This window comes from Aquarana catesbeiana, linkage group LG02 (genome assembly GCF_042186555.1).
Source record: "Aquarana catesbeiana isolate 2022-GZ linkage group LG02, ASM4218655v1, whole genome shotgun sequence".
Taxonomy (NCBI): Eukaryota; Metazoa; Chordata; class Amphibia; order Anura; family Ranidae; genus Aquarana; species Aquarana catesbeiana.
In genome coordinates this window covers 752,129,409-752,147,972 of record NC_133325.1, presented here as the reverse complement: position 1 = coordinate 752,147,972, position 18,564 = coordinate 752,129,409, and the positions used below count along the sequence as shown (strand labels likewise).

Sequence of the window (18,564 nt, the reverse complement as noted above, 5' to 3'; positions counted from 1 at the left end):
ATGAATGTGAGTTAGGGACCTTAGATTGTTAAGCTCGTGAGGGCAGGGACTGATATGAATGTACAATATACAGTATCTCACAAGTGAGTACACCCCTCACATTTTTTGTAAATATTTTATTATATCTTTTCATGTGAAGAAGTGACACTTTGCTACAATGTAAAGTAGTGAGTGTACAGATTGTATAACAATGTAAATTTGCTGTCCCCTCAAAATAACTCAACAAAATTGTTGCTCTACATAAAGATGGCCTAGGCTATAAGCTGAGCTGCAGCACGGTGGCCATGACCATACAGTGGTTTAACAGGACAGATTCCACTCAGAACAGGCCTCGCCATGGTCGATCAAAGAAGTAGAGTGCACGTGCTTACTGGAACCATGTCCTGTGGTCTGATGAGACCAAGATAAACTTATTTGGTTCAGATGGTGTCAAGCGTGTGTGGCAGCAACCAGGTGAGGAGTACAAAGACAAGTGTGTCTTGCCTACAGTCAAGCATGGTGGTGGGAGTGTCATGGTCTGGGGCTGCATTAGTACTGCCGGCACTGGGGAGCTACAGTTCATTGAGGGAACCATGAATGCCAACATGTACTGTGACATACTGAAGCAGAGCATGATCCCCTCCCTTCGGTTACTGGGCCGTAGGGCAGTATTCCAACATAATGACCCGAAACAAACCTCCAAGACTTCCACTGCCTAGCTAAGGAAGCTGAGGGTAAAGGTGATGGACTGGCCAAGCATGTCTCCAGACCTAAACCCCATTGAGCATCTGTGGGGCATCCTCAAACAGAAAGTAGAGGAGCGCAAGGTCTCTAACATCCATCAGCTCAGATGATGTCGTCATGGAGGAGTGGAAGAGGACTTCAGTGGCAACCTGTGAAGCTCTGGTGAACTCCATGCCCAAGAGGGTTAAGGCAGTGCTGGAAAATAATGGTGACCACACAAAATATTGACACTTTGGGCCCAATTTGGACATTTTCACTTAGGGGTGTACTTACTTTTTTGTTGCCAGTGGTTTAGACATTAATGGCTGTGTTGAGTTATTTTGAGGGAACAGCAAATTTACACTGTTATACAAGCTGTACACTCACTACTTTACATTGTAGAAAAGTGTCATTTCTTCAGTGTTGTCACATGGATATAATATATTTACAAAAATTTGAGGGGTGTACTCACTTTTGTGAGATACTGTATGTGTAAAGTGCTGTGTAAATTGACAGTGCTATATAATTACCATGACAAAATAAATAAAAGGAAATTTGGAGGAAGCTGAGAACAAGAGTGACATTTTTGAGTTGAATACCAACTTGAATATAATTTTTCCTCTTTAAGTTTGCCGCCGCCCACCGTCAAATGACGGAGGGATGGTGCGGCTCTCATTCTGGGTGTACATCATATGACTGCGCCCAGAACGACCGCTCTTGTGCACCCCAGGGGACGCGCATTGCGGCGATCAGGGTTGCGCCGTGTTACTAGGACATGGCATGACCCCCGATTTCTGTAATGAGCCACTGCTCTTTAACCATGTGATCGGATTGGACACAGCCCGTCTCTAGGAAGTGCCATGAATTGGCTCTTCTCGACTCGATCAGCGGCATCTCCTTGGAGGGGAGATCTGGGCTGGTAATCGGGGCACTGATCGTCAGTGCCCTGATTACAGGAAAGCCCTAGCAGTGCCACCTATCAGTGCCCATAAGTGATGCTAATCAGTGCCTCCCATTAGTGCCCACCACTGCCGCCCATCAGTGCCACCTATCAGTGTGGCGTATTAGGGCTACCTCATCAGTGCCCATCACAGCAGCCTGTCAGCGCACATCAGTGAAGGAGAAACATTAAGAAACATTACTTACAAAATGTATTGACAGAAACTTTTATTAAAATATATAATATATAAAATTAGAGCTGCACAATTAATCGTAGAGAATCGTTATCGTGATTCTCCGGCCGCCACGATTGCAACTCTGGATTTAACCGATTCTGACCATTCAAAGCGCGCGCCTGTTTCAGAGCGGAGGGGAAGCTGTCTGACGTCACCTGTGTGCGCTCGAGCATGTGATGTCAGCGGGAAACATGGTGGAGAACAGGAGCGGGCCGTACGGCCCCCCCCCGAGACCGGAGCCCTGACCGGCAGCGCCTGGAGCCTGCTCTGCCTGCTGTGCCAGATGTGTCCCTCCGGGCCCACAATACACTCGGTGGGGACAGAGCACGGCAAAATCCAGCAGCAAGTGAGGTGACACCTGACAGAGGGGGAGGGGAAGGAGATCCCTAGCGATAGAGAGGGAAAAGGGGGACCTGGGATTGGGGGCACCTGACAGGGGGAAGGAGATCACTAGAGAGAGAGTGAAAGATAAAAAAAAAATGAGTTTGGGAATCGTATTGCATGAGCGTGCAATTGTCAGTCAAAGTGTGACAGCGCTGACAGCTTAAAAATGGCCTGGGCAGGAAGGGATTGAGGTGGTTAAACCAGTTTAGTGCACTTAAAACTGCACTTTTTTTTTTTTTTTTTTTTTTTTTTTTTATTATACTATAGCACAGTCTTCAACAACTTTCTCCTTTGCGTGTTTAGACGTGCTTGTATTTCCTGTGAAACAGACTACAAATGCTTGGAATTCCATCCACATACATATGAACTTGTTACAGATAAATAAAGCAAGATATTAAAATAAACTTGTCATTTGGGGGGGGGGGGGGGGGGGGGGCGCAGGTCTGCTGAACTGTTGAAAATTCTAGCTACCTGGCTGTTTGCTGCCCCCTTTTTGCTGTAATGTATTCCGAGTCATTGATACGGAACAAGTATGCAGTTCAGGAAAGTTGGGGACCTCACCACATCATCCTACATCAGTGAGTGGGTTAAAATGTAAAGCCCAGCAACCAGCATTTCCAGGAAGAGAAGTCCCCAATGGCACCCTACAGCTTTCTGTCATTATAGGCTTCCTTAACCCTTCCACTGCTGCGAATGTAAGGATTACCTTAGAAGCAGCACCCACATGTAACCCTATCAGCCTAGCTTGCTATAAAGCCACCCTGGACACTTCTACTTCTAAATGACCACTTTTTCTTTTTGGCTCCCCATTTTGCTGCACTTGTTGGTCCTGATACAAATTACGACTTGCTAATGGCTAAAGCCAATGGCCACTACTTCATATTTATACTCCTAAACCTTTTGCTAAAGTTGACCGTCCACTCCCTTGGCCCCCAAGGCTCTTTCCTGGTTGTTCTACCCATCTCAGCACACCTGTAGTGTCACCTGCAACTCTGTCTCCTCCTCTTCCTCTTTCCATTGGGGTCCCCTAAGGCTCTGTCCTAGGGTCCCTTCTATTCTCTCTCTCTATACCTTTTCCCTGGGCCAGGGGATAACTCAAAGCTTCTAATGCCATCTTTGCATTGATCATTTTCAAATCAATCTCTCTTCCCTTTAGCTCACGCATCGCTAATTTACTGATTGACGTATCCATATGGATGTCACACCAATTACTTAAACGTAGTTTATTAAAATCTGAGCTCTTTTTATTCCCCTCCATTTTCCCTTCCCTCACTATACCATAGAAGATCAATAGCACAACCATCAGTGCTTCCCTTCATGCCAGGGTGTTGGGTGCAATCCTGGACCTTTTTTCAGGATTCACTACCAACCATTGACCAAATCTTGGTGCTATCACCTCCAAAATTAGCCTCTTCCCAACTAACCACACCATAAAGCTTCTTATTCACTACCTGGCTATGCAACTTCCTCATTGGCCTACTTTTATGTAGACCCCCCCCATGAGTCTATCAAAAGGCTTTTGCCAGACTCTTCCACCTAACCAACCATTCAGTGTCTGCCACCCCTTTCCCAACATAAACAATTCTATATAACCAAATACAAACCCATCCACAACTCTGCCCCCAACCAAACGTGTCTCAAAATACCAACCAAACCATCCACTCCTGCCTAAACCTCCTGTCCTTTCCCCTTGTGGGGCAAATTTGTATTTCCTTTTTTTCTTTCTTTTTTTAATTTTTTTTTTATTTTTCAGCCTAATTATGTACAGTGCCTTGAAAAATTATTCATACCCCTTAAAAATGTCCACATTGTTGCAACCAAAAACGTAAATGTATTTTATTGGGATTTTTTGTGATCGACCAACACAAAGTGGTACATAATTGTGAAGTGGATGGAAAATGATAAATGGTTTTCAGAATTTTTTACAAATATCTGAAAAGTGTGGCATGCATTTGTATTCAGCCCCCTTTACTCTGATACCCCTAACTATAATCTAGTGGAATTGATTGCCTTCAGAAGTCACCTAATTAGTAAATAGAGTCCACCTGTGTGTAATTTAATCTCTGTATAAATACATCTTTTCTGTGGAGCCCTCAGAGGTTTGTTAGAGAACCTTAGTGAAAAAACAGCATCATGAAGGCCAAGGAACACACCAGATAGGTCAGGGATAAAGTTGTGGGGAAGTTTAAAGCAGGGTTAGGTTATAAAAAGATATCCCAAGCTTTGAACATCTCACGGAGCACTGTTCAATCCATCATCCGAAAATGGAAAGAGTATGGCACAACTGCAAACCTGCCAAGACATGGCCGTCCACCTAAACTGACAGGCCGGGCAAGGAGAGCATTAATCAGAGAAGTAGCCAAGAGGCCCATGGTAACTCTGGAGGAGCTGCAGAGATCCACAGCTCAGGTGGGAGAATCTGTCCACAGGACAACTATTAGTCGTGTTCTCCACAAATCTGGCCTTTTATGGAAGAATGACAAGAAGAAAGTCATCGTTGAAAGAAAGCCTTAAGAAGTCCCATTTGCAGTTTGCGAGAAGCCATGTGGGGGACACAGCAAACATGTGGAAGAAGGTGCTCTGGTCAGATGAGAAAATAAAATTGAACTTTTTGGCCTAAAAGCAAAACACTTTGTGTGGCGGAAAACTAACACTGCACATCACCCTGAACACAAAATCCCCACTGTGAAACCTGATGGTGGCAGCATCATGTTGTGGGGATGCTTTTCTTCAGCAGGGACAGGGAAGCTGGTCAGAGTTGATGGGAAGATGGATGGAGCCAAATACAGGACAATCTTAGAAGAAAACCTGTTAGAATCTGCAAAAGACTTGAGACTGGAGTGGAGGTTCACCTTCCAGCAGGACAACGACCCTAAACATACAGCCAGAGCTACAATGGAATGGTTTAGATCAAAGCATATTCATGTGTTAGAATGGCCCAGTCAAAATCCAGACCTAAATCCAGTTGAGAATCTGTGGCAAGTCTTGAAAATTGCTGTTCACAGACGCTCTCCATCCAATCTGACAGAACTTCAGCTATTTTGCAAAGAAGAATGGGCAAAAATGTCCCTCTCTAGATGTGCAAAGCTGGTAGAGACATCTCCAAAAAGACTTGCAGCTGTAATTGCAGTGAAAGGAGGTTCTACAAAGTATTGACTCAGGGGGGCTGAATACAAATGTACCCCACACTTTTCACATATTTATTTGTAAAAAAAATTGAAAACCATTTATCATTTCCCTTCCACTTAACAATTATGTGCCATTTTGTGTTGAAAATAAATAGTTACAGTGGCTTGAAAAAGTATTCATACCCCTTGAAATTTTCCACATTTTGTCATGTTACAACCAAAAAACGTAAATATATTTTATTGGGATTTTATGTGTTTTCAACATAAAATCCCAATAAAATACATTTACGTTTTTGGTTGTAACATGACAAAATGTGGAAAATTTCTAGGGGTATGAATACTTTTTCAAGGCACTGTAACTATTTTAATATCCGACTGCCTATAGAGGAGAATGGAGGGTCTGCCTGAAAAACAGACGGGGACCTGATCAGATGGCCCAAGTGAAATTGTTTAGTCACTGTTCTGTCTCCCTTTATTTTATAAAGCGCTGTGCAAACTATTGGCTCTATATAAATCCTGTATAATGATGATAACCCTGAGTGCAGAGGAGCATTGCACAAGACATGATAATGGATAGTATTGGCAAGGAGCAGAAGAAGGTCACAGACCCACCCATGAGTGCTGAGGAGCTTCCTGGAATTTGTATTCCATTACCGTACATGGAAATCACAAAGGAACATGCACGTTGAAGTCTTCATTGATAGCAGGAAGGGTTCATTGGTTACTTCCCTCGTTGTTTGGGGTTTAAAGGGTCAGTAAACCTAATCTATGGTAAATGCCGGAGACTTACAGTGCACTTGTTTTTGACTCTGGTATTTCCATAATTTTAGGTGGACCTACCATCCAATATATTTTTATGTCAATACATGATAAAGTAGAAGGAACTGATCAGTAAGTCTGATGATTTTCAACAGAAAAAAAGCTCTCCTGCAAATGTAGCAGTTTAGAGGGATGAGACCAACCATTTACTACTGACGGGGGTGCTTACAATGTTCGGCTTGTATTTGCTCATGTAAAACCTTTATCCCAAAAGAGGGAAAAAAAATGCTGCTGTAACTGCAGTGTGAGCTGGAGTTTGGGTTTAATTTGTTAGTGTATTTAAATCTGCTAATACAAGGGCTCATGCACACTGCAGCTCAAACAAAAAAAAAGATGCTTTTACAGGCTTTTGAGCTTTTATTTCTCTGCTAAGAAGCTTGTGCTCTCTTGCACGTTTTTATTGAGCTTTTTTGAACATATACATTTTTTTCCCCAAACCCTCCCCTCAGCTCATTTTATTTCACTTTTTTTAATTTTATTTATTTATTTATTTGCAAATTTTTGGGCACTTAGGCGTCTTTTCTGCTCCAAAGCTTCTCTCAAAGAACACGAGTTTGGTGTGGGTTTTTTTATTTTTTACTTTTTTCTGCCTTTTAGGACTCATGCATGCTGCACCTCCAAAGAAAACGTCTCCTCCTACAGGATTTTGAGCTTTTTGAAACTCTCTCTCCCTTTTTTTTTTATATATATATATATATATATATATATATATATATATATATATATATATAATATATATCTCTTTATTTATTTTATTTTTTTTCTTCTGCCTGTTTGGAATCTCCCCTCCATGTTGGCCAATGCGTCCATGCACACTATATGGCTTTTTCTGGAGTTTACAGGCATATGCTCTACACTCACCTCCCACCAGACTGACAATACTGATGTCCAAAGGTGTCCCCGGTGCTCCTTCATCCAGAGTAGAGGGCACTCTAATACAGGAGGTGTGTTACTGGTCAGGTCATCAAAACCGAGAGAAAAGCCTAAAAAAAAAAAAATAAATGAATAAAAACAAAAAAGGGGGCGGGGAGAAACTATTGCAACCACCACATCTACTGATTGGTAAGCTGCAATATATTACATGTTTGGTTTTGGGTTTAATACCGCTTTATGTAGATGACAATGATAAAATCAATAATTTTATCTTCTGAACTAAACAAATGTAGAATTGCTAATTCTTATAGATTTTGTAAATAATGATGTAAATTGTTCAGTAATTACAAACTTTTATTAAATTCGAATTATATTTTATATAATTATATTTTGGATCTGAAAAGTGTACGCAGGAACCCAGATATCCATCTGTCCTATGATGCTTCGTACTCTTCTATCAGATAATTAAACCTGTCATTCTTTGTTCCAGGGCTTTCTATCCGGTCCCTCAAGAATCATGGCGTTTAGTAAAGGATTTCGGATCTTCCATAAACTGGATCCACCATTCAGCCTGATGGTAGAGGCGCGGTACAAGGAGGAGTGTCTAATGTTTGAGTCCGGTGCAGTGGCGGTCCTCTGTAAGTTGTCATTTTTTTATACTATGTATAGATCTGGTTTGCCTTTTTTGCTAGCAAGATATTAAAGGATTACTAAGATCCCATTTTATTACTTTAAAGTGGAAGTCCACCCTCAGCCCCGGTTTACACAGGGGCGGCACGACTTGCAGGTCGCCTCTCCGACCTGCACACGACTTCCACGGCGACTTGCAAAAAGACTTCTGTATAGAAGTCTATGCAAGTCGCCCCAAGTCGCCCCCAAAGTAGTACAGGAATCTTTTTCTAAGTGGGAGCAACTTGCGTCGCTCCTATTAGAACGGTTCCATTGTACAGAACGGGAGGCGACTTGTCAGGCGGCTAGGTCGCCTGACAAGTCGCCCCTGTGTGAACCGGCACTAACACTTACATTTCTCCCCTGCAATCATTAATGTGAGCCAAGTTCAGCCTTATGCCTCAAAATGAACAAATCCCAGTTTTTCTACCTTTTTTATTTTGCAGTATCCAGTGCTGTCACATGACTTCAATTCTACTTCCTTTTGAGTCTAAAAGCAGCCAGTGGGTGTGGTTCCTAAAAGCTAGTGACGTCACTTCCTGGGAGGGACAGTGTTCCTGTGTAGCCAATGGGCGTATACAGGATGGGAGGAGCTGATCATGGGTTCCCACCCAGTGTTCTGTCATTGTAAATCTTAATTCATGAGTAAATGAAGAAATAAAAAAGCCCCATCCTAAGGGGGGGGGGGGGGGGAGGTGCAGGGCACATATACAGTATAGCTGGACACGGGGGGCACCCCTATCCGACTTTGATAATCAGCAACTTTTGAAAAGGTACCTGCAATGCTTTAATTCAACTTTGATCCAGAGAGTGTAAAGTTGGATCAAAGCTGCACTTGGTCGCATCAAAGTCACGCTCTAAAGCATGTAACATTGTGGGTGAAATAGTGGAAATGTGACTTGTCATGCGACTGTGTCCAAAGTCGCGTGACAAGTCACAGCCCATTGATCTTAATGGTACCCGTTCCCATCTATGCAATGTTTTATGCAACTATGATCCAGAGTGTGTAAAGTTGGATCAAAGCTGCACTCTGTGGCATCAGTCACACTCTAAATTTTGGAATTTTGTGGTTGCAATAGTAGAAAGGTAGACTAGGCTCCACTAGTATAAATTGGCATGTGACTTTGGACACAAAGTTGCATGACAAGTCACAGCCCATTGATTTCAATGGCACCTGTTCCCATCTATGCGACTTTGAAAATCAGCGACTTTGATAAGGTACCTGCCATGCTTTGGTTGGACTTTGATCCAGAGAGTGTAAAATTGGATCAAAGTCACAGTAGCTGTGCAACTTTTAAATGCAGCTTTGATCCAACTTTACACTCTCTGGATCAAAGTTCCATCAAAAGTCACCTCAAAGTAGTGCAGGCACCTTTTCAAAGTCGCATCGATTTGCCATTGAAATCAATGAGCTGTGTCATGCAACTGTATGTGTCAAGTCGCATGACAAGTCGGTCTAGTGGAAACGGAGCCTTAAACCCATTACTCACATAGCTCCCTCAGCTGGGTGTGTGTCACGCCATGCACACCGTGCCCATCACACCATATTTTCTCTCTCTCTCTCTCTCTCTCTCTCTCTCTCTCTCTCTCTCTCTCTCTCTCTCTCTCTCTCTCTCTCTCTCTCTCTCTCTCTCTCTCTCTCTCTCTCTCTCTCTCTCTCTCTCTCTCTCTCTCTCTCTCTCTCTCTCTCTCTCTCTCTCTCGAACGAAGTGAGAGGCCCCCATGCAGAATTCAGAAATAAGGAAGTAAAGTTGTCCCTGAAGAACAGGAAGAAGCTGATTGTCTGGCTTTTGATTAGACTATCTAAGGTTTGCAATAACTAAGCAGAAAATGAATAATGTCAAAGATATTTTACATATAATTAATAGAAAAATTTTCATTTTTTGACTGGACTTCCACTTTTAAGTATTAATAAAGTCACAGTCCCACTTTGCTGGCACTGGTTTTTCTACTTTGGCCATAGTCTCTGTAAGGGAGTCTGTCCCCTACCAGTAGATGCAAACTGGGACCCTTGCTTCCTGTGTGGAAGCAGTGGTCTCTCTGCAGAGGCCCGACTCAATCCCCGCTGAGAACTATAGGTCTGCAGAGCCCACATTCACTTGACTGGGTCACGTTCGGTGGAACGCAATGGGGCACTGTTGCCGCAGCAAGTGTATATTCCAAATGGCTGCCTTAGCAGCTTAGTGAGGGCGGTAAAAACATGGCTCAATTTCCTGTTGCTCAAAACTTGGTCCAAGACATTGAACACTTTTTTTTTTTTTTATAATTGGTCCTGATTTCGGGGGCATTTTCAGAGACATCAGTGCGGGTTTCTGCACAGATGTAAATGGAAATTGCACCCCGAAATCCCCAAAAGTAGTACAGAAACGACTTTTCAGAAGCAGTGCCGCAAATGCAGCGTCGCACCGATTCAGACGCTGCAATTGCCACTGATTTGGCATGCGATTTGACATGCCAAAATCGCATCAATGTAAACCGGGCAAAGAGAAAATTTGCCCCGAAAGCATGATTTTACTGTGCTTATGGTGTGTTTTTTTTATAGGTCATGTGACTCAAAAACGTAACATGAGTGTGTTTATTGATGCGTTCTTGCTGCATTTTCAATGCATTTCAATGGGGAGGTGCGTTTTTTATTTAATTTTTTTTTTTTTCTATGACAAAAATGCAGCAAGCAGGATGTTTAACACTGCAACAGAAGTGCAACGGACCAGTGTGAGGACATGCGTAGAGTTTAAAGGGATGCACTTTTCTTGAGCTTTTCGTGCGCTAACAGGTGCCGATAATGGGCGACAAATTCATATTCCTTTAAATAAATTTTATTAAATAAAAAGTCAAATATAATACAATTTTATGTATAAAACATAAAATACACACACACTCACGTGCTCATAAGTTTACATACCCTGTCAGAATTTATGCTTTCTTGGCCATTTTTCAGAGAATATGAATGATAACACAAAAAACATTTTTTTCACTCATGGTTAATAAATGGCTTCAGCCAAACGCTATCAATCAACTGTGTTTACTCTCTTTAAATCATAATGACAACAGAAACTACCCAAATGACCCTGATCAAAAGTTTACATACCCCAGTTCTTAATAACGTGTATTGCCCCCTTTACGATCAATGACGGCTTGAAGTCTTTTGTGGTTTTTGTGGATGAGGCTCTTTATCTTCTCACATGAAGATAAATAAAAAACACAAAGCGCTGTGATGGTTAATAACTAATAAATATACACATCAAAAAAGTGAGGCTGCTATCAAAAAATGTGTTCAGAATCACTGTAAAAGATAAATGAATAAAATGTGTTTGAAGCGCTTCACAATGTGGTAAATTCATAAACAAGTGGCTCTTAAACACTGGTAGCTATATAGTCAAAATAATCCAGCAGTGTTAAAAAATGCAATCTAAAAAATATGTATATGTGACACCATGTGCATAATTGTAAACATAAATAAATAAATATATACTACTGTGTTAAAAATAAAGACACTTCTAGTGATAATCCACAGGGCGTGAATAAATAAATCAGACAACCAAAAAACACATGAAAATTAGCTTTTAGTCCCAAGCAGCAAAGTTTTTTGAATAGCACATAATTGCTTAATTGGAGTGCTTATTGGCAATTTTACATGATAATGTTCCTTTGCTTTAGTCACATCAGATGTAACGATCCCCGTCAGACATCATATGTAAAGCAAATAAAGGAAAAAATATCATTGCGCAATGCTCTTAATAACAAGGTACACAGGCAAACATGTGTTGGATCCACTCACGTGCGCCCAATAGTGAAAGGCATATGCAGGTGTATAGAGCAGTCAGCCGCCTTGGACACGGGCAGAATTGCTGCAGTACACAGCTAGATACTGACGATCTGCATAGAGCGTCCTTGGCTCCTCCCACGCGTTGCGTCACGGTCACGTGACTTTTTCAAGGATATCAGCTTCCTGGCTGATAAATGCAAATGTTCCTCCAGTATTGTTTTATAACATACTGAATTCATCTTGCCAACAATTTTAACCAAATTTCCTGTGCCTTTGTAGCCCACACATCCCCAAAACATCAGCGATCCACCTCCGTGTTTCACAGTAGGAATGGTGTACCTTTCATCATAGGCCTTGTTGACTCCTCTCCAAATGTAGTATTTATGGTTGTGGCCAAAAAGCTCAATTTTTAGTCTCATCACTCCAAATGACTTTGTGCCAGAAGGTTTGAGGCTTGTCTCTGTGCTGTTTGGCGTATTGTAAGCGGGATACTTTGTGGCATTTGTGTAGTAATGGCTTTCTTCTTACGACTCAACCATGCAACTCATCTTTCTTCAAGTGCCTCCTTATTGTGCATCTTGAAACAGCCACACCACATGTTTTCAGAGAGTCCTGAATTTGACCTGAAGTTATTTGTGGGTTTTTCTTTGCATCCCGAACAATTTTCCTGATGATTGTGGCTGAAATTTTAGTTGGTCTACCTGACCGTGGTTTGGTTTCAACAGAACCCCTCATTTTCCACTTGATGAGAGTCTGAACACTGCTGATTGGCATTCTCAATTCCTTGGATATCTTTTTATATCCCTTTCCTGTTTTATACAGTTCAACTACCTTTTCCTGCAGATTCTTTGACAATTCTTTTGCTTTCCCCATGATTCAGAATCCAGAAACATCAGTGCAGCACTGGATGAAAGATGCAAGGGTCTGTCAGGAGTCCAGAAACTCATTGACCTTTTACACACACACACTAATTACAAGCAAACAGATCACAGGTGAGGATGGTTACCTTTTTAATAGCCATTCAAACCCCTTTGTGTCAACTTGTGTGCATGTTATCAGGCCAAAATCACCAGGGTATGTAAACTTTTGATCAGGGCCATTTGGGTAGTTTCTGTTGTCATTATGATTTAAAAAGAGTAAACACAGTTAATTGATAATAAATGGCTTCAGCCAAACACTAACCATGAGTGAAAGAACTTTTTTTTATCATTCATATTCTCTGAAAAATGGCTAAGAAATCATAAATTCTGCCAGGGTATGTAAACTTATGAGCACAACTGTATAAATATTTAAAAAGCTGACATTTTTGGTTTTCAGCACCAACCTCTCCATTCAGTGCACCTCTAATTCACAATCTTTGCATGTGGTTGGCTGCCTCAGTTTTTCACTTTTTTTTTATATTTTATTTATTTATTTTTTTTTTTGGCTTGTGATCCTGCCAGTAACACATTTCCTGTCCTAGAGTAAAAACCTTCCCTCACCCGTACTCCATATATGCAAGAGCAGTGTTGTCATCCAAGAACAGGACTACAAAATGCCTCCCCCTCTCCTCTTCACCTGAACTTAGGGGGAGGTGTTCTGTAGTCTATAGAGCGCACTGGGAACAATGCTAATTGATTAGAGGCAGGAAGTGCGCGGGAAGTAACAAGCTGTTTGGATTTCTAACCAGATAACTTTTCTGTATGTGGCTTCCTGTGCTTTTAGTTCCGGTTTGTGTATCTCTGAATCATGCTTTAAAAGGGAAGCTCAGCCTGAGCATGCAGCCCAGGGTTACACAACCACAAGATTCATTTCCCTTGGCTGCTAATTCTCTAGAAGGGCAGTGGTGTTGCTGATCTCAGGATGAGGTGTGATTATTCTGATAATATCATTTACAGGAAAAATTTATTATTTCAGCACATATTTCACTTTTTTTTTTTTTTTTTTTGTGTTCTTTTTATTTTATTTGAAATTACATTTTTAGCAGATTTTATACTGTGTGCTTGCTGTGCCATATTTTCACGATTATACAGTACAGTAGTTGATGTTCAGATTTGGGGGAAAAAAGGAGAAGTTGGGACTTTGTGTGAGGCACACTGCTACATAACATAATATGAACCAATCAATGTAAACATTATTTATTAAATACAAAAGGCATACAAGACCTGGTAGCATAATAAAATTGCATAGTAGATAATGGGTAACATATAAACCATTTATTGCAATCAATAGATAGTGCAGATTAGGCTTACAATAGAAAAACTTAATAGACGTAAGATATGTAAGCCAGATTGTAATGGTAGTATATAACTAAACAATGATGGATTGATTCCTAATGATATTTTGAAGGTAAGATGGTAGAACATGGGAGAATGTGACGTCGCATCATAGGAAAGCTCTACGCGTTTCGTTTGGTTAGTATTCCACTCATCAGAAGCAGGGTTTGGAAATATCTAGGATAAATTGCCAAAATTAGTATAGTAAAAATAAAAAACAAAATATAGAAAATAAAAGGAAAGAGGGGGAGCAGACAAGGATCCCAACCACTCTTACCTAGTAGTATATAAAGGTAAAATTGTATATGGTGACCATAGTGGAATAATGCTAGATATAGCGTCATCCTCGGAAACTGAGCCAGACTTGGGTGTGCTTTCTCTCTCCAGCACTCAGTTGCTACTATCAGCTCATTGTCTCAATATTTATCTTTACAGAGATTCTTTGGAATTATCTGCAGTATGATTACTATACATTACCACATATTACAGCTAAAGTACTGGAGATCCTTATCTACATGTTTTTCCTCTGGCTGCCAGTGCCGACGCCATGCCTCGGGGCTATACTGCCTCAGTTTCCGGGGATGACGCTATATCTAGCATTATTCCACTATGGTCACCATATACAATTTTACCTTTATATACTACTAGGTAAGAGTGGTTGGGATTCTTGTCTGCTTCCCCTCTTTCCTTTTTATTTTCTATATTTTGTTTTTTATTTTTACTATACTAATTTTGGCAATTTATCCTAGATATTTCCAAACCCTGCATCTGCTCCTGACGAGTGATTTACTAACCATGAAATGCGTAGAGCTTCCCTATGATGCGACGTCGCATTCCCCCATTACCTGATTACCATCATTTTACACCAATCCATCGTTTGTTTATTTAGTTATATACTACAATCTGGCTTACATATCTTAGGTCTATTAAGTTTTTCTGTTGTAAGCTTAATATGCACTATATATTGATTGCAATATAAGGTTTATATGTTACCCATTATCTACTATGCAATTTTATCAATTTTATTATGCTACCATGTCTTGTATGCCTTTTGTATTTAATAAATAATGTTTACATTGATTGGTTCATATTATGTTATGTAGCAGTGTGCCTCTCCCAACCTCTCCTTCTTTTTTTTTTTTTTTCCCCAAATTATTAGGGATGGAGGTAAATCGTATTTATTGCCTCATATAAAGTCCCAACCCTAATTCCTTTTTTCTTGATGTTCAGATTTGTTGTAGTAGAATATTATATCGTGTTAGTCATTGATCGCAGAAGTTAAAGTAAACCCACATCAAAAAAAACAATCAATAAATGATGTATTACATGCTGTTCATACTCCAGTCACTATGAGGTTCCTTTTCTGTATTCTGTAAAAATTAAAAAAAAAAAAAAAAAAAAAAAAAAAACCTGGTTGATCCTGCTGTTCTCTATCTCCACCTTCTGCCCATGTCCCCAATTTCATCCAGAGATTTTATAGAGCTGTGGGGGCAATTCTGCACATGCTCAGTTTTCAGTGAGTTTCTATGCTGAGCATTTCCCCCCTATCGCATCTGAACAGCCCATGTGACTACAGAGTCACACATGTGGGCGTATACAAAGTGGTAAATGACAGCCTAATCCCTCCCTCCTCCATGCCCACTAACCAGCTAAACACAATGGGGGTTAGGATATTACATGTAGATTAATGGAGTCTTCACCTCCCTCTTATTCTAAGACAAAAGACTAGAAGCTCCACCTGCTTAGGTTTCCCTACAGACAGGCTGGGAAAGAGCTGGGTCATGTGACCGCTGTATATCAATTAGGAAAAGGTACTTAGAGGGGTGTGTGGTGTGTGGTGTGTGTGTGTGTGTGTGTGTGTGTGTGTGTGTGTGTGTGTGTGTGTGTGGTGGTTTTTTGTTTTTGTTTTTTTTTTTCTTTTTCCTTACTAAACAAATTTAGTGCCATCACCAATATACAGAAATAGAAGGGACAACATTAAACAATGTGTATTTAGTATCACTTTCATGGGGGAAAAAATATGGCTAAATAAAAATAGAACATATACTGTACAATTGCTACACAAGCCATGTTGTAATTTCATGTTATTAAAATTACTTTTCCTGAAAACTGCAATGCAACATGGCACACTGGAGGCATTCTTTGCACTGTGCGCTGATGTATAGGTCCCCCTAAAAAATGTAATTTTCTGCATGTGTGACTGGATGCTGATTTTTCCAGAAGTCTGCACTAAGAAGTTAAGTTTTGGGCATCCTCTGTAATAGGAATTCGTTTTGGTGCGATATTCCTTAAGGATTAATTACAAAGGGAGTGTGTATTTTTTTTTTTTTTTTTGCTATATTTTGTTTCCATGGATGGTGAGTTACCCTTTAACTCCAAACCTACTGCATTGATTAGTGCTTAACATGATACAGCACTCTGTAATGACAAATCTGAATGTTTAAATATGGTACAGCAAACGTACAAAATAAAGCCTCGTACATACGATCTGATTTTCCAAAGCCAAGACTTTTGTCCTAAGGCGTGTGCCTGGATTTTGTCCTGCATACAAACGGCAAGGAATTGTCGGCCAACAAACACGAACGTAGTGACATACTACCAGCCATGTTGTGGAATCGGAGGAGATAACGTGTTGTTTATTATTGGCCTTGGAGTTATTGCTTTCACCCAAGTCCAGTCGAGGAGGAGGAGTTCTTGGAACATGATGATTTTCGGAATTATCTCCGGATGACGGACCCCCTGCTTTCACCAACTCTTGGCATTGTTGACCCCCTATATTAAGAAGCAGGACACATGCATGAGGCTTTTATTTTATTTTTTGTTGAATAATAATGATTTGATTTGGTATATTTTTGGATGCATAGAATGCACTTTTTGGTTAAGTTCTATTGGCAGATAGCATGCATAATTGTACTTGTTTTCTTTTTTTTAATGCACAATAAAAAAATTGTGTAGAATAATACTTGGCTATGGGTTTTACTTCAAATGACAGTTTGGGAGTAGGTCGTTACATTTAAAAAAATACAATGTAAAATTAACAAGGGACACCAACATAGTTGTATCTTTGATCTTAAAAACTACAGGATAATGGTGTTGTGGTAACTTGCCCAAATAAAAATATTATTCTTGATATCACTAGAAAAAAAAAAAAAGCCTTTAAAAATGTGTTTGCAATAACTCCCATCAGTATCACCAGCAAAGCAGCTTCATTATTATCCCATTAAAGAAGAAGAGAATTGTGCGCTGCATTTGGAGATGTCATAATTTGCCACGTCATGAATGTTAATTCTGCATTACGAGCGCTAGTTTACAAGACCGAACGCTTCCGGCTCCGCCTTACTTTCGAGCATGCGTGTTTGTACTTTGGACTTTCGTCCGACGGACTTGTGTACACATGCTCGGAAAATCCGACAACAGACATTTGTCTGCAGAAAATTTGAAAACCTGCCATCCAACATTTGTCCGATGGAGCGTACAAACGGTCCGATTTTCCGGCAACAGCCTGTCATCACACATTTCCCTTTGGAAAATCCGATCGTGTGTACGTGGCTTAAGTCTCTCTTTGATGTAATCAGTATAATCACACTTTTTTTTTATCCTGATATCAGCCACAGTACTGATGAGCGCAATTGCCCTTCCATTTCTTGTGATTGTGTAACTCCATGTTGCACGGTTAGGCTGAGGTTTACATGTTAAAGTGGAACTACACTGCATCTGAGCACCACAAACCAAATATGCTATTTCATTCATTTTTAATATTCAAAGTAAACTCATCCATCCATCCATCATTTGTTAAAGAGGAACTGCAGTCTGCTCACATAATTTTGTAATAACATCTTTGTCATTCTGAAGCTTCCCTCCAACCACTTTGCATATTATTTTATATATACTGTGATTCTGTACTTTCCAAATATGCTGCAGAAATCTCCCTTCACTAAGTCTGGCTGCATCCATTTTAAATGTGGGCAACTGAAGCTGCTGCCTGTTCACTTCCTGGATTTACACAGACACACAGAGGCACATCTCCAGCTCTGCAGCTCTCATTGGTCCTTCTATGACTCGTCCCCCCTCCCTTCCTGGCAAACTCACATGAGAGAGAGCTGTGCATTATGTCATAAGCCTAGGCTAATAACCAGACAGGAAACAGGAAGTGGGCTGTATAAGGTATTTATTGGCAGAAAAAAAATGTTTTACTATCCAATGGTAAAACAAGGGCAGAAGATTTAATAGATGGAAAGTTGAAAAAATGACTGAAGGTCCGCTTTAAAGAAATCACTTTGAAAAACACCCCTCCTAGCATTTCTAGCTGTGGCCATCTTGAGTAAGAACAGGAGATTCTTAGATCATTTACTTCCTGGAATCCATCTGTCCTTGGCTCAGACATGCATGCAAGAGAGTGTGCTTAGCTGAGAAAACCCCTCTTCCCAGTGGAAAAAAAAATAAAACATTCCCATGAAGACTCCTGGGATGCATGATATCAGGCCTAGGCCAGAAACAAGGAAACAACTAAAAAAAAGTAAAAAAAAAAAAAGTAAATGTAAAATAATAATCCATTCATAACTGGACAGCTCAGCTGCTCAGAGTGGATTTGAAACTTTCAGGACATTCACTGTATCGACTTAAATAAAAAGAATAAAAAATCCCAGGCACTGAGCACTGCGACTTTTCTGAATTGTGGTGCCGCCCTTACAATGTACACTGTATATCCGAGTATTAATGGATGTATACACAAGTCTGAGTGTCTGTGGCTGGGAGAACTCCAGAGAGACGTTACAATAATATTTCCTGTGTAT

The 18,564-nt window shown here is 40.5% G+C and overlaps 1 protein-coding gene across 7 annotated transcripts in view; it reads left to right on the top strand.

Moving 5' to 3' along the window:
- The window catches only part of SYNJ1 (synaptojanin 1), a 177,813-nt gene that overhangs the window by 11,872 nt on the left and 147,377 nt on the right, over positions 1 to 18,564 (top strand). For all 7 annotated transcript variants that reach the window (XM_073617128.1, XM_073617129.1, XM_073617131.1 and 4 more), the window contains exon 2: positions 7,572 to 7,719. In XM_073617128.1, the coding sequence (XP_073473229.1) occupies positions 7,599 to 7,719 (121 nt within the window). In that variant the 5' untranslated portion in view covers positions 7,572 to 7,598. The remainder of the gene's footprint in view (positions 1 to 7,571; positions 7,720 to 18,564) is intronic.